This window comes from Babylonia areolata, chromosome 5 (genome assembly GCF_041734735.1).
Source record: "Babylonia areolata isolate BAREFJ2019XMU chromosome 5, ASM4173473v1, whole genome shotgun sequence".
NCBI classification, from domain to species: Eukaryota; Metazoa; Mollusca; class Gastropoda; order Neogastropoda; family Buccinidae; genus Babylonia; species Babylonia areolata.
In genome coordinates this window covers 22,269,746-22,287,245 of record NC_134880.1, presented here as the reverse complement: position 1 = coordinate 22,287,245, position 17,500 = coordinate 22,269,746, and the positions used below count along the sequence as shown (strand labels likewise).

Genomic DNA, 17,500 nt, shown 5'->3' with positions numbered 1-17,500 from the left:
CACACACCCTACCACCCCAACCCACCCACACGCACACACACTTCACCACCCCAACCCACCCACACGCACACCCCCCCCCCCTCACCCCTCACACCCCCCCTGACCTCTCCAGCCGTTTGGAGATGGCGTAGCTGCCGGTGGGTCTGGCCGAGGTGCTGACCCTCATCAGGGTGTTGCCCATGGCCCGGCACTCCTGCAGGATCTTCTCCGCCAGCTCCCTGTTACAGTCCTCGAAGAACCACCTGCCACCCAGGGGGTTTGGAGGGGGAAGGGGGGAGGGGGTGGCGGGTGGGGGGGGGGGGGAGTGGGGGTTGCATGACTGAGCGAACTTTTGCAGCGTGAAGCTTAGTTTTCCGTCACAGAATGTTCTCCCCAACTCCACATACTTGGGAACGTTCTTAACTCATGTGCAAAGATACGCTTCATGCAACTCGGCTCAGGAGCGTTTTTTGAATTGTATTTGTTTATTTATTTATTTACCCCCCGAAAACGGAGTATGGCTGTCTACATGGCGGGTTTAAAAAACGGCCATACACGTAAAAGCCCACTCGTGTGCATACGAGTGAACGTGGGAGTTGCAGCTCACGAAGGAGAAGAAGAAGATTTATTTTTAAATCTATTTATTAACTTATTTATTTATTTACTTATTTGTGATTTATTTCATCTACTGCTGTATGCTACTGCTTTTCGATAAAGTTACGTCTGTTGATGTAGACAAGAATGTTGTTAATGACTAAGGAAAAAAGTATTTATCATTTTGTGTATTTGCGTTTTTGCGCGAATGGGCTTTTTTGTTTTCTTTTTGTTCTTTTGACATCACTCTTCTTGTTTGTATGGTATGTGTAAAAGAGGGAACGTTTCAATGCCCCAAAGGGGCACCAAAAAAATAAACTTTTTTCTTTGCCTTGCATTGCCTTATATGATAGTCAGTCTAGTCATCTCCGACAACAACTACCAGGACAGCAGAGGAGGCAACTGCTGTCCTGACAATCTGGGCTAGAATTCGATTACAGAGTGTAAACTGTCTTGCTCAAGTTACATCCCCACTCTCTCGGCCATGAAGGCTTCATGACAGAAGGCGTTGGGATGGTCCACAAAGGCCAATTAGCCCCATAGCATAAGAAAATAATCTGAACGTTATTCACGTAAATCATATAAAAAATAACAAAAATAAAAAAAGATACGAAGCACTTGAAATAAAATAAGAATGTGCTCATAACTATTTGTGTTTGTTTATTTTGTTTCGTTGGCGCAGTAACTTTGTTGGTCTGTTTGTTTATTCATTTCACTACTTATCCTTTTGTTTATCTATTTTCTTCTTCTTCTTCTTCTTTGATCGTGGGCTGTAGCTCCCACGTTCACTGGTACGAGTGGGCTTTTAAGTGTATGACCATTTTTACCCTGCCATGCAGGCAGCCATACTCCGTTTTTGGGGGTGTGCATACTGGGTATGCTCTAGTTTCCATAACCCACCGAACGCTGACATGGATTACATGATCTTTAACGTGCGTATTTGATCTTCTGCTTTCGTATACACAAGAAGGGGGTTCAGGCACTAGCAGGTCTGCACATATGGTGACCTGGGAGATTGGAAAAATCTCCACCCTTTACCCAACAGGCGCCGTTACCGAGATTCGAACCCGGTACCCTCAGATTGAAAGTCCAACGCTTTACCCACTCGGCTATTGCGCCTGTCATCTATTTATTCATTTATCACTTCATGTTTCATTAAGTTCATTCCTTCCTTCGTCTCCTCGTTGGTTTATTGAATCGTTCTTTTTTTGCGTATACCAGTTTATATTTTAACACTTGCGTGTGTGGACATCTTTATGATTCATGAATGTAAAGAAAATAGATGCGCGCATTGTGTGTGTGTGTGTGTGTGTGTGTGTGTGTGTGTGTGTGTGTGTGTGTGTGTGTGTGTGTGTGTGTGTGTGTGTGTGTGTGTGTGTGTGTGTGTGTGTTTACGTAACCAAATATGATATTCACACACATATGCCAACCCGATAAAGAGAAAGACAGACAGACAAACAGACAGACAGGCAAAGGAAGACAGCAGCAGTACTCACGATGGCGTGTTGGTGTTTCCGAACAAGTCGAATTTGTGATGCTGTAGGACAGACAACAAGGGATGAAACACACTCTCCACCCAGAAAAAACAACAACAACAACAACAACAAAGACAACTAGCCCCTCCCACACCTCCCCTACCCTACCTCCCATCACTCATCCACCCACATCGTCTCCGTTACCCCTGATTCAATGCCAATACAATGACCTTCGCTCCATCACCCCTTTCGTTAGCTCTGTGTTTGTCTGTCTGTCTGTCTGTCTGTCTGTCTCTTTTCCACCCCCCCCCCCCTTCCTCTCTCTCTTTTTCCACGTGTGACATTTTCCAGCTTCTTCTTCTGCGTTCACTCGTATGTACACGAGTGGGCTTTTACGTGTATGACCGTTTTTACCCCGCAATGTAGGCAGCCATACTCCGTTTTCGGGGGAGGGGGGTGTGCATGCTGGGTATGTTCTTGTTTCCATAACCCACCGAACGCTGACATGGATTACAGGATCTTTAACGTGCGTATTTGATCTTCTGCTTGCATATACACACGGAGGGGGTTCAGGCACTAGCAGGTCTGCACATATGTTGACCTGGGAGATTGGAAAAATCTCCACCCTTTACCCACCAGGCGCCGTCACCGCGATTCGAACCCGGGACCCTCAGATTGACAGTCCAACGCTTTAACCACTCGGCTATTGCGCCCGTCGACATTTTCCAGCAAGAAGCGTGTCTGAACACAAATAGGTCACCATGTCCTTGCTTTGATTTACAACTGTCATTTTCTGTTCAGGGTGTTTTTTTGTTTGTTCTTCTTGTTGCTGTTTCCAGGGAGGGGTGTGGGTGGTGGTGGGGGGGGGGGGGGGGGGTTGAGGGCGTGAGGGGGGGGGGGGGGGTTCTGCACTCGTTTTTTTGTTGTTTTTGTTTTGCACTTCAGGACTGGACGTAAAATTACCCATATGAATTTTAAAAAATCTTTTTTTTTTAAATGGAAGGAAGAAGAGGAGGCGGAGGAGGAGGAAGGGGAGGGAAGGGGGGGGGGGAGGAGAAGAAGATTGATTGATTGGTTGATTGAATCTTCAATGGGTAAAGAATTAGGCACATTTAAGGACGCAAAATATAAAAATAAAGAACGACACAAAACATAAAAATAAAGAAATAAAATGAAATAAAATAAAATAATAAGAACGACGAATAAGAATAGTAACCGGAATAGTCTATTAAAGGTAACAAAGCGATGAAAAGAACAATTAGTACATTACATGTATGTACTCTCTCTCTCTCTCTCTCTCTCTCTCTCACACACACACACACACACACACACACACACACACACACACACTCACACACACACACACACACACTCACTCACTCACTCACAAACTTATAAAACAAGCACACAAACACACACGTAGACATTCACGCCCATACACTCAAACACATTAAAGAAGAAGAACAAGAACAACAAGAACAACAACAACAACAACAACAGCAACAACAACAACAGCAACAACAAGAACGAGAACAAGAACAAGAAGAACAAACAAAAACGAGAAAAAGAACAAAAATCTCTTTTCGTTTCATTTCGCTATTCCCCCTCCACCCCCATCCTCCCACCCACCCACTACCCCAATTCCCATCCCATCCAACCCCCCCACCATCCTCCCACCTCACCCACCCCCCCCCCACACCCACCATGAAAGGTCCCCCAGAGTTGTCGATGACTCCGGAGTCAGAGTCAGAGTTGCCTCCCTGCGAGCGACGGCCCCCGCTTGACCCGATGCTGAAGCCTTCCAGACTGCGCACTCCCGGAGGATCGAACCCTCCGTCCCCGCTGCTGGTAGTACCTGAGGTGGACCCTAGGGACCCCAGGGACCCGCGGCGCTGTGTCGAGCCCTCCAGCTGCAAGCCTGAGGAAGAAAACAATTTTGTTTTTCTTTGTCTCTCTGGTTTATTTTCTATTCACTTATAAGGTGATTTAGATACGCACGCATTCATTCGTTTCATCACATGCCCCACCCCCCCTCTCTCTCTCCACACACACAGAGGCACACACACACACACACACACACACACACACACACACACACACACACACACACACATTCTTGGTTTAGTTTCTGTTCATTTACAAAGTAATTTTAAAGACGTACGCATTCCTTCGTTTCAGCACACACACACACACACACAAACCAACACACACACACACACACACACATCACACACACACACACACACACACACACACACAGGCACACACATACATACATTTGTATATGATTATATATATATATATATATATATATATATATATATATATATATATATATATATATATATATATATATATATATATATATATATATATTGAGTTGGCAGGCTTCGAAAAAAAATGAACACAGCGTCTTTCTTGTTCACAATGGTTTATTTTCTATTCAGTTACATGTCGGTTTAGACACGTGCGCATTCGTTTCAACTCTCACGTACACCTCATGGAATGGGTTTGGAAACTGAATGAGGAACTGGACATTGGAAAGTGGCAGGGGAGGGGTGGGGGTATTGAGAAAAAGGTAACAGTGGAGGGGTGGGTCACTGTGTAGAGGAGTAATCAATTATATTGCTGTCAAAAGAAATAAAATACTTGAAATTACAAAGCCCCCCCCCAAAAAAACCAAAAAACACAACAACAAACAAAAACAAACAAAAACAACAACAAAACAACAACAACAACAAAAACAACAACAAAAATAACAAGAACAAAAACAACAAAACAACATTGAAATGAAATAACTACAATAAACAAACAAAAAAACAACAAAACAAACATACCACTGCAAGAATATGCTTCACATGCTTCTGATTATTGTGGCTGAATGCGTGTCTGAAATCTGAGTGAATGACACAGGAAACGAATGATGAGCGCCCAATTGCCGGCAGTCGTCATTCGACTCTACTCAGGTTGGCCGCCTGTTGCGCAAATGACCCAGAATTCGTAAAACGCTTAGAGCTTGGTCTCCGATGCTATATAAATACGAGCCATATCAAATCAAATCAATTTAATCTCCGACCGAGGATAGGCCCTGCATAAGTATCCATATCAAATCAATTCAATCAAATCAGATAGTCAGGACAGCAAGATGCCTCCTCTCTGCTGTTCTGGTGATCATAGTCGGACCCGACTGACTATCATATTCAGCAAAAGCTTACGTCAATCTGTGATATATATATATATATATATGTATGTATGTATGTATAAGCTGAGCGCTGGGGAGGGGGAAAAAGTCTCACCCAAGGATGACAAGGTGGTCATAGTCCGACACGACTGACTATCATTTTCAGCAAAAGCTTGTGTCAATCTGTGATATATCAGCTGAAAGTTGGGAAGAAAATGGAAGTCTCACCCAGGGATGACAGGGACCCATCGGAGTCCCCAAAGGTCGGAGTGGAAGGCACGGGGACGGAGGTGCGGCGGTCGGCAGTGGGAGGGCTGGTGACGGCGGTAGCGGAGGGGGAGGCTGAGGAGGGGTAAGTAGGGCCATTGAGCTGCTGGAACTTGCTGAGCAGCACCTGCATGTCCTGAGGGGAGAGGGTTCCATCCTGGGGCACAGTGCCCTGCAGAGGAAGAAAAGAGAAAGAAAGAAAAGAAAGGAAGATACATACACGCATACAAGATATGGGGTAATGGGGGTAGGTGTGTGTATGTGGAAGGGGGTGGGGTGGGGTGAGGGTGTCGATACAGGTTATTAAGTCGGTGATTGTTTTAATGGAGTGTAAGAGCTTGGTGGTGGAGGTGGAGGAGCCATAAATGAAAGAAAGAAAGAAAGGAGAAAGAGCATACATTGTTGCAAGAAAGAGAAAGAAAAATTTCGTTTTTTATGAGGAAGTGTCTGTGTTTTTGTTCCAATGGACCTTTTATTTACCTGTGTACTAGCTGAATTAGTAGCATAAGCAGCATTAACTTGAAGTTGTGTACACTGGGACAGGGCAAAACACACACACACACACACTCTCTCTCTCTCTCACACACACACACACCATATTAAATGGTTGACTAGCAAGGTGATTTTAGATATGTACGTGTTCCCTATATTTCAACAACAACAAACACAACAATAACAAAAGCAAAAACAGCAATTGCCCCGACCCCACCCCCCTAAAAAGAAAAAGTTTACATCGAACTGGTTTTTGTTGATGTCTGGTTGACTGGCGAGGAGATGCATTTTGAATACACGTGTGTATTCAACATACTTCAAACACACACACACACACACACACACACACACACACACACACACACACACACACACACACACACACACTTTCCCACTACACTAAGGTATACCATTTTGTTTACTTTGGTTTAACCTCTTACAGTGGAGTTAATGATCTCACATGATTTGGATGCTTTGTATATGTTGTTTGTTGACTCTTTCTCTCTATCACACACACACACACACACACACACACACACACATACACACACACGCACACACACACACACACACACACACACACACACACACACACACACACACACACACACACACACGCAGTATGTGTGGGCTTGGTGGTGGAGTGGAGGAGCCATGATGAGTTGTGCCTACATCATAAATCAAAGAACATGACAACCAAACATTTCCTGCAGAGATGTTTACCTCACACACACACACACACACACACACACACACACACACACACACACACACACACACACACACACGCACGCACGCACGCACGCACGCACAGTGAGAGAGAGAGATAGAGAGACAGACAGACAGACAGACAGACTGACAGCATGATAGACAGACATATAGACAGACAGACACACAGAAATAAAGAGAGAGAGGGTGAAAGAGAGAAGCAGAGATAGAGAGACAGACGGACAAACTGAGAGACAGAGACGGGGACACAGAGAGGCACGGAGACTGAGAGATCAAACAGAAACAGAAAAACCACCGGTGACCTCTTTTAGAAATTGTTTTAAATTTGTCAGAGGGACACACGAATTGTTTGGGTTTTTTTTTTTTTCTGTGATATTATCAGCAGATTTAGTCACCTATAGATATCGACACTGATGTTCGCACCAGTTCAATGCATTTTTCGTAACAAGTACACAACAGCTACATACTTACTGTGATCACTCCCACCATGTAAGCTCTCCATAATTCCCGGTCATACGGTTTCTTCACCTTGGACGAAAAAGAACAAAAACAAACTAGAAGCAACAACCAATCACATGAATTTTATCTTTAGCATCCCACCTCTTCATTGAAGGAGGAAGGTGGCAGAATGGTTAAGACGCTCAGCTGCCAATACAGAGAGTCCGTGAGGGTGTGGGTTCGAATCCCGCTCTCGCCCTTTCTCCTAAGTTTGACTGGAAAATCAAATTGAGCGTCTAGTCTTTCGGATGAGACGATAAACCGAGGTCCCGTGTGCAGCACGCACTTGGCGCACTGAAAAAGAACCCATGGCAACGAGAGTGTTGTCCTCTGGCGAAATTACGTAAAATGAAATCCACTTTCATAGGTACACAAATATGTAAGCATGCACTCAAGGCCTGACTAAGCGCGTTGGGTTATGCTGCTGGTCAGGCATCTGCTCAACAGATGTGGTGTAGCGTGTATGGATTTGTCCGAACGCAGTGACGCCTCCTTGAGAAAGTGAAACTGAAACTTCATTGAAAGAGAAAGACAAACAAACAAACCAACCTTGTAAGTGTAATACTGAAATAAAGAGAAACAATGCAAAGAAACGAAACGTCTGCTCAATCAAAACGCAGACATGCACGGAACGTCATTCAGTTCATGGAACTATTTGTGGGAAATAGAGGGGGGGGGGGGGGGGGGGGGGGGGGGGGGGGGTCAGACAGAGAGAAAGAAGAGAGACAGACAGGTAGGAAAGAGATAGAGAGGGTGTGATACTTCTTAACGCTAGCCTAAACAGATCCATTGTCAGCAGGTCAATTGTCTACTTCATGATCTGTCCAACAATAAAATCAGTTACTCTGGGATACAGCGAGCTACACATAAAATGTGACACATGCGGGGTCAGACAGACATAGAGAGAGTGAGAGAGGGGGAGGGCGCGGGGGTGGGGGGAGATAGGTTGATAGAAAAAGAGACAGAGACAGAGACAGACACGACAGATACAGACAGAGAAAAAGGCACAGAGACAGAGAGGCATGCAGAGACAGAGAGAGGGGGGGGGAGACAGAGAGAGGGACAGAGACAGACAGAGACAGGACAGAGACAGATACAGAGAGGGGAGGGAGAGAGACAGAGACAGGCAGAGACAGACAGAGACAGACAGAGAAGGGGGGGGGGAGTGGGGGTGGAAGGAGGGGGGGGGATACCACTAAGCCTCTCACCCTGAATTTCTTTTTCTTGTTGTGGATGAAGAGGTCGAATTTGAAGCCCTCTTTCTGGCTGCCCGGCCCGTTCTGGAACCGGCTGTCACTCGACAGCTTCAACGTGCCGACGTGCTGAGAGAGAGAGAGAGAGACAGCCACGCTTTAGGATTGAGGGTGGTAGTACCACCACCACCACCACCACCAGCAATAGTAGCAGCAGTAGTAATAATAGTGGTAGCTGTAGCAGTAGCAGCAGTGTTAGCAGCAGCAATAGTAGTAACCGAAGCATGGCTGCACCAGCAGTAGAAATATAGCATAGTTGCAGCGGCAGTAGTAACGACAGCAGCATTGTGGTAGTAGTAGCTGTAGTGGTAGTAGTAGTAGTAGTAGTAGTGCCAGCAGCAGCAACAGTAGTAGCAGCAGCAGCAGTAGCAGTGGTAATAGTAATTGCAGTCGGAGGCGGATAAGATAGGTTGTCGACATACTCGTATAAAGTAGCGCGCGCGCACACACACACACACACACACACACACACACACACACACTCACACACATACACACACACGCACACCACGCAAACATGCACACACACACACACACACACACACACACACACACACACACACACACACACACACACACACACACACACACAAACACACACATATGCAAGCATACGCAAACTAATACCGCTTTAACTACAAACAATATTGATATGATCAAACAGGACATCAGCAGCCCATACAAACAAGTACTAAACCAGTCAAACCAAAGAAAACCATCACAAAACCACCCAACAGCAAAACAACAAAATTAAAGTCAACCTGATGACAAAGTTACACGCAGACTCTGAATGGCATGTGTCCTACATAAAATAATACTTTTCAGTTTCGTCGACATCCGCTAACATACACGCTTCCACATGCTTCTGTCGCGATGTCAGCCCACGTGAATAGGCGGACATATATAATCCTTGCAAAACAAGTATCGATCCAAAAATAGTCGGTAAAAAATAGAACCAGTGTCATCAAACATACAATTATCTGCATCAACAACAGGAAACTCCGTGGGGACATTCTGTGGACCACAGGAAGAAATGCAGCGGTGAATAACAGAAGAAAAAAAAAAAGATTGTATTTGTTTTGAAGTAGTGATAGTATATGTTTTGAAGTAGTAAACAAGAATGATTCATGTAACACAATTAGAAAAAAAATAAAATAAAAGAAGTAGTAGTAGTAGTAGCAGTAGCAGCAGAAGCATAATAATAATAGTGTGTGTGTGTGTGTGTGTGTGTGTGTGTGTGTGTGTGTGTGTGTGTGTGTGTGTGTGTGTGTGTGTTTATTGGAACACTTTTAGAAATTTCATAAACAGCTGTCTGCTGAGTTGACAGCAAGTGCAGAACAGCAGCCGTTTGTTATCGTGTTTCATTCATACATTCACGTCGTAAGACAAACACAAATATGCGCATATCGTTGAGAGAGAGAGAGAGAGAGAGAGAGAGAGAGAGAGAGAGAGAGAGAGAGAGCGGCAGAGAGACAGACAGACAAAAACAGAGAAATCCATCATTTTTTACCGCTGTCAGTGAGAGAATTGTGAGGCATTCATAAAACTCTCTCGCTCTCCCTCACACACACACACACACACACACACACACACACACACACACACACACACACACACACGTTAACCCCCTCTGTCTTCTCACTCTCTGAGTCTCTTTCTCTCTCCCTCTCTATCTCCTTCCTACGCAACTGTTCTCCTCTCTCTCTGCTTCTCTCTCCCCTATGCCTCTTTCTCTCCACACCCCTCTCTCTCCCTTCCCCATATATATATATATATATATATATATATATATATATATATATATATATATATATATATATATATATATACATCCTCCATCCTCCTATCTCCTTCTCTCTCCCCTATCTCTCTCTCTCTCCCCCTTCTCCCTAATCTATCTCTGCCTCCCCCATTCCTCCTCTCTTTCTCCCTCCCCTATGCCTCTCTCTCCTCCTTCCCACATCCCGTCTCTCCTCTCTCTCTCTCTCTGTCTCTGTCTCCCTCTTTTGCTCTCCTCTCTCACCACCTCCATCCTCTACCCCCCCACCCCCCCCATCTACCTCCACCATTCTCCCCCTGTGTTTCCTCCCTCCTCTCTCTCTCTCCTCCCTCCCCCATCCCGTCTCACCTATCTCTCTCTCTCTCTCTCTCTCTCTCTCTCTCTCTCTCTCTCTGTCTCCCTCTTTTGCTCTCCTCTCTCACCACCTCCATCCTCTACCCCCCCCCCCCCCCCCATCTACCTCCCCCATTCTCCCCCTGTGTTTCCTCCCTCCTCTCTCTCTCTCTCTCCTCCCTCCTCCATCTGTCTCATTCTCCCCCCTCTATCTCTCTCTCTCTCCTCCCCCTCTATCTCTCTCCTCCCTCCCCAATCTCTCTCCTTCTCCCTCCTCTGTGGAGTGATGGCCTAGAGGTAACGCGTCCGCCTAGGAAGCGAGAGAATCTGAGCGCGCTGGTTCGAATCACGGTTCAGCCGCCGATATTTTCTCCCCCTCCACCAGACCTTGAGTGGTGGTCTGGACGCTAGTCATTCGGATGAGACGATAAACCGAGGTCCCGTGTGCAAAATGCACTTGGCGCACGTAAAAGAACCCACGGCAACAAAAGGGTTGTTCCTGGCAAAATTCTGTAGAAAAATCCACTTCGATAGAAACAAAAACCCAACAAAACACACACACACACACACACACACACACACACAAACTGCATGCAGGAAAAAATACAAAAAGAATGGGTGGCGCTGTAGTGTAGCGACGCGTTCTCCATGGGGAGAGCAGCTCGAATTTCACAGAGAGAAATCTGTTGTGATAAAAAGAAATACAAATACAGTACAAATCCAATATATCTCTCGCTCCTCTCCCTCCCCCATCTCTCTCCTTCTGCCTCCTCTCTCTCTCTCTCTCTGTCTCTCTCTCCCCCATCTCTCTCCTTCTGTCTCCTCTCTCTCTCCCCCATCTCTCTCCTTCTGCCTCCTCTCTCTCTCTCTCTCCTTCCCCATCTCTCTCCTTCTGCCTCCTCTCTCTCTCTCTCCTCCCCCATCTCTCTCCTTCTGCCTCTCTGTCTCTGTCTCTCCTCCCCCATCTCTCTCTTTCTCCCTAGGCCCTCCTCTTTCTCTCTCCTCCCCATCTCTCTCTTTCTCCCTCCTCTTTCTCTCTCTCTCCTCCCTCCCCATCTCTCTCCTTCTGCCCCCTCTATCTCTCTCTCTCTCTCTCCTCATCTTTCTCCTTCTCCCTACTTTATATCTCTCCCCTCCCTCTCCCATCTCTCTCCTTCTCCCTCCCCCCTCTCTCTCTCCTCCGTCCCCCACCTCCCCCCTTCTGCCTCCTATCTCTCTCCTCCTTCCCCCATCTTCCCTCTCTCATTCTCTTTCCACTATCTCTCTCTGTGTCTGCCTCTTTGCCATCCTCTCTCTCATTTTTCTCCCTCATCTCTCTCCTCCATCCCCCATCTCTCTCCTTCTGCCTCCTCTATCTCTCCCTCTCCTCCCTTCCCCATCTCTCTCCTTCTCCCTCCTCTATCTCTCCCTCTCCTCCCTCCTCCATCTCTCTCCTTCTCCCTCCTCTATCTCTCCCTCTCCTCCCTCCCCCATCTCTCTCCTTCTCCCTCCTCTATCTGTCCCTCTCCTCCCTCCCCCATCTCTCTCCTTCTGCCTCCTCTATCTCTTCCTCTCCTCCCTCCCCCATCTCTCTCCTTCTCCCTCCTCTATCTGTCCCTCTCCTCCCTCCCCCATCTCTCTCCTTCTGTCTCCTCTATCTCTTCCTCTCCTCCCTCCCCCATCTCTCTCCTTCTCCCTACTCTATCTCTCCCTCTCCTCCCTCCCCCATCTCTCTCCTTCTCCCTCCTCTATCTCTTCCTCTCCTCCCTCCCCCATCTCTCTCCTTCTGCCTCCTCTATCTCTCCCTCCCCCATCTCTCTCTTTCTCCCTCCTCTATCTCTCCCTCTCCTCCCTCCCCCATCTCTCTCCTTCTCCCTCCTCTATCTCTCCCTCTCCTCTCTCCCCCATTGTCCCCGTTTCCTTCTCATTCCCCTATGTCCCCCTCCCCCCGCTCTATCTCTCTACTCCCTCACCTCCCCCTCTCTTCTCCCTCCCCATCTGCCCGCTCTGTCTCCTCCCTAACCGCCCTCTCTCCTTTCCCCCTTCCCAATCGCTCTCTCTCTCTGTCTCTCTCTCTCTCTGCCTCCCCCATCTCTCTTCCGTCGTTCTATGCCTCTCTCTCTCTCCTCCTTCCCTCATCCTCCCTCTCTCCTTCTCTCTCCACTATATCTCTCTGTGTTTCCCCCTTTGCCACCCCCTTGCTCACTCCATCTCCCTCTTCTCTCTCTCTCTCTCTCCCCTTCACCATTGTCCTTCTGTGTTTCCTTCTCCCTCCTCTCTCTCCCCCATCTCTCTCCTTCGGCTTCCTCTATCTCTCTCTCCTCCCTCCCACATTGCCCCCCTCTGTTTCCTTCTCACTCCCCTATGTCTCCACCCCCCTCTCTCTCTCTCTCCTCCGCTACCCCATTCTCTCTCTCCTTCTGTCTCCCCTATGTTTACCCCCCCCCTCTCTCTCTGTGTAATTTTCATTCCTCAGTGGCCTCTCCACCTCCCTCCCTTCTTACATAACAGATCGTCCTTTCAACAGGTATTGTCCTCGCCGCAAAGAAGTCTCCTCAACCGTCACAGCAGGTTTACTGAAAAGCAAGATCAGGGGGGTCTGCATTTGGCCTGGCATATATGTTTCTCTCCTTCACACACACGAACACACACACACACACACACACACACACACACACACAAACACACACACATACGCGCGCTCGCGCACACACACACATAGAAACGCACGCACACTCACAAACACAGACATACAGACAGACAGACAAACACACAGACACACAAACACAGACACACGCAAACACACACACACACACACACACACACACACACACACACACACAAACAAAGACACACACACACACACAAACAAAGACACACACACACACAAACAAACACACAAAACAACAACAACAACAAAAACAAAACAAAAAAAACAAACACACACACACACACACACACACACACACACACACACACACACACACAGAGAACCTCGCACACTGGCAGCCTTTGTGAGTAGTTCAAAGTGCCCGGTTGGGGTGCAAGCCGTGAATATTTTGAATTAATTAAAAACCCTTTCAATTATTGACAGTCCTGCAGTTGTCCTGCGTAACGGGTAGGAGGTCCTTGCGAAACAGGTTTTTTTTTTTCTTCTGTACATGCACATTTCTTTTCAATTCATAAAAAAGCTGACGATATGTGAAAAGCTGACGACATGTGAAAAAGCCAACAAAGAAGATGTGGTGAGGGGTAGAAGACGAGGAAGAGGAGGAGGAGGAGGAGGTGGACGAGGAAGAGGTGGAGGAGGAGGAGGAGAAGGAGGGAGGTGAGAAGGAAGAGGAGGTAGAGGCGGAAGAGGAGGAGAAAGAGGAGGAGTAGAAGGAGGAAGAGGAGAAGGAGGATGTGGACGAGGAAGAAGAGGAGGAAGAGAAGGAGGAAGAGGAGAAGGAGGAGGAGAAGGAAGAGGAGGTCGAGGCGGAAGAGGATGAGAAAGAGGAGGAGGAGGAAAACGAGGGAGAGAAGGAGAAGAGAGGGAGGAGGTGGAGGAAGAGGAGGAGGAAGACGAGGAAGAGGAGGCGGAATAAGAGGAGGTGGAGGAGGAGGAAGAGGAAGACGAAGAGGAGGAGGAAGAAAGAGGAGGAAGAGGAAGAGGAGGAGGCGGAAAAGCAAAAGGAAGAGGAGGCAGAAGTGGAGGAGGAAGAGGAAGAAGAGTCGGGTTTGAGGAGGAAGAGGAGGAGGAAGAGGAGGAGGAGAAGCAAGAGGAAGAGGAGGTGGGGTAAGAGGAGGAAGAGTCTGAGTCGGAGGAGGAGGACGAAGACGAGGAGGAGGAGAAGAAGGAGGGGGAGCAGGAATAGGAGGGTGGGGGGAGGGGTAAGAGCAGCAGGAGGGAGGAGGAGGAGGAGGAGGCGATTGACGTAAGAAAATGCAACGGAAGAGAGGAAGGACTGGAGGGGTGGGGGGAGCGAAACAAGGTGGTGTTGAGGGGCGGGGGGCTGGTGAGTGGGGGGGGAGGTCGGGGGCGAGGTGGGGGCTTGGTAGGGCGGAGGGGGGGGGGGTTGGTAAGGAGAATAAGGATGTGAATATAAATATAATTATCTTCTTTTTAATTCAAGGGAAGAGAAGGGTGATCTCGAGAAAAGAAATGAAGTTGGTGGTGTGAGTGTGAATGATAGTGGTTCTGATAAAAAAAATAAAAAAAAAAAAAGAAGAAGAAGAAAACAACAACAGGAAACAAAGAATGAACCAGGAAGTACAGGGCGAAAAGGGTGAGAGGGGCGGAGAGAGAGAGAGAGAGAGAGAGAGAGAGAGAGAGAGAGAGGGAGGAATGGGGTCAGTTGAAGACGGATCAGGAACGGTGTTGTTTGTTTGTTTTTTTTAAGTTGTTATTGCTGTTCTTTTTCCAAAGAAGTTTTCTTTAGAGATGCGTTCAAGCGTTCTTATCTCAGCACGGACTGAGAGCTTGAACACGTACGTGTGTGATTGAGCGGAAACCTGAAAATGCTTACCTTCCTTTTTGTCAAGGTATCTGTCAATGCGTGTGAAAATTTGCGTCTGTGCGTGTGGAAATAAACACCTGAGTGTGTCGGCGTTAACCAACATTTGCACGTGGAACGTGTGTGGGTGTGTGTGGGGGGGGGGGGGGGGGGGCGCATGTGTGTGGCGGGTGGGTGAGTGCATGTGTGTGTGTGTGTGTGTGTGTGTGTGTGTGTGTGTCTGTGTGTGTCTGTGTGTGTGTGTACGCGCGAGAGGAAGCTTTGAATACAATCATGACATTAACGACCCTCGTGATCAAAAGAGATGATAAGATGGACGACGAAGACAACAACGATAGTCGACGATGGTGTCGTCAACGTCTTTAGGTGTTGGATGGCAATGATAACGACGGTACTGACGATGCATGATGGCAACGACAACGGTGATACTGTTGCTACTGCCGCCGATGATGATGTTACTGCTGCTGCTACTATGGATGATGATGATGATGATGATGATGATGAGAAGAAGATGCTACAAATGATGCGGATGCTGATTATGGTGATATGATGATGACGACGACGACTCACCGTTTCCAAACTGGTGTCCTGGCAGGTGAAGAAGAACATCGTACCGTTCCGTTTGAGAACACACCACACTGGGGTCCACACGTTCTTCTGCACAACACACACACACACACACACACACACACACACACACACACACACACACACACACACACACACACACACACACACACACACACACACACACACACACACACACGCACGCACGCACGCACGCACGCACACCACATACACACATGGACACACAAACACATACACACGTGCCCACGCGCGCACACACCTCCCCCCCCCCCACACACACACATACACATACACACAGGCACGCACGCACGCACACATAAAATTGATAGTTAATCAAATGGCACGAACGCGCGCGAACACACATATTCAGAGAGACAGACAGACAGACAGACAGACAGAAAGGGGTAAGGTGGTGCGAGTGGCAGACGGTGTTGACAACAACAACAACAACACACACACACACACACACACACACACACACACACACACACACACACACACACACACACACACACACACACACACATAAACGAAAACAAAACAAACCCACCGGAATCTTTCCCCACAAAACCACAATTGTACAAATCCTACGGGTTTTTTGTTGTTGTTGTTGTTGTTTTTTTGTTACTTTTATTTTGTAGTCTGGCAAAATGATTATGTAAGCCATCAATCAATCAATCAATCAATCGATCGATCAATCAATCAATCGGTCAGTCAAACTCTTTGATAGGACACGAAGGGAAACTGAATTGCGGGTGACTAGATAATATGAGATAGCAAAAATAGCGCTTGACATTAAAAGAAAAAAAAAAGAAAGAAAAAAAAAGAAGAAAAAAAGGCACATTCAAAACCGTGAAAGAGAATATACATACATACATATATATATATATATATATATATATATATATATATATATATATGTGTGTGTGTGTGTGTGTGTGTGTGTGTGTGTGTGTGTGTGTGTGTGTGTGTGTAAATCAGCACTTTTTCTCTTCTTCATACCAATTCGTCCGAACAGAACGAAATGCTATACCCGAGATCCGTGATAAGCATGGCACCTCGCCAAGAAGTCTGCACACTTATTCAGCATGGTGCATGGTCTTTTTTTTTTCTTTTTTCTTTTTCTTTTTCAAATTCGACCAGGAAGTCCAAAGATCACGGGAAGGAGACGATTTTTTGTTTGTTTGTTTTACAGACATACAGACGCTTCAATGCATGAATATGTCTGTGCACCCGTCAGGAGTCTCTCTCTTTTCACGATCTCTTCTCTCCCTGTCTCTAAGCATTCGTTCTTTCCTTCTCTCCCTCTCCCTTTCAGTAATTTTCTCTGAGGGTAGGGGCGGGGGGGTTAGAGAAGGGGGTTGTTTGTGGATTCGATTGGATGGGTTTCCTTTATTTTCTTTGTTATACTTTTACTTTGGGGGGTGGGGGTGGATGGGTGTGGGGGCTGGAGGTACAGGTGGGGACAGGGCATAATGGGGTAACTGGTTGGTGTGGTGCAGGGGCGGCCTCGTTTGTATGCAGACTATGCAACATGATGTATATTTGATGTTCTACCTATCTATCTATCTATCCAATGAAATTTTTTACGTAGTGCTGAACATGCTTGGCTTCATTGGCAACCGCCCCTCCCCTCAAAAAAGAAAAACAAAGGGAAAAAAAAAGGAAAAAAGAAAGAAAAAGAAAAACAAAAGGAATAAACAACAACAGATAATCAATCAAATAAACAACACAGCAAACAATCATCCACATTTCTTTGTGTGATTTTCCTACAGATGGACAGTTTCTCTGCAACTTAAATTATAAATGGACATCGATTGTTTGTACAAGTCTGGTTGTTGTTGTTGTTGTTTTAA

At 46.7% G+C, this 17,500-nt stretch overlaps 1 protein-coding gene across 5 annotated transcripts in view; it reads right to left on the bottom strand.

Moving 5' to 3' along the window:
- LOC143281986 (uncharacterized) overlaps positions 1-17,500 on the bottom strand; it is a 66,916-nt gene that overhangs the window by 32,512 nt on the left and 16,904 nt on the right. For all 5 annotated transcript variants that reach the window (XM_076587366.1, XM_076587365.1, XM_076587363.1 and 2 more), the window contains exons 3-9: positions 15,627-15,713; positions 8,424-8,537; positions 7,189-7,245; positions 5,458-5,668; positions 3,752-3,966; positions 2,070-2,110; positions 105-242 (exon numbers count right to left, since the gene is read on the bottom strand). In XM_076587366.1, coding sequence (XP_076443481.1) covers positions 105-242; positions 2,070-2,110; positions 3,752-3,966; positions 5,458-5,668; positions 7,189-7,245; positions 8,424-8,537; positions 15,627-15,713 — 863 coding nt within the window. The remainder of the gene's footprint in view (positions 1-104; positions 243-2,069; positions 2,111-3,751; positions 3,967-5,457; positions 5,669-7,188; positions 7,246-8,423; positions 8,538-15,626; positions 15,714-17,500) is intronic.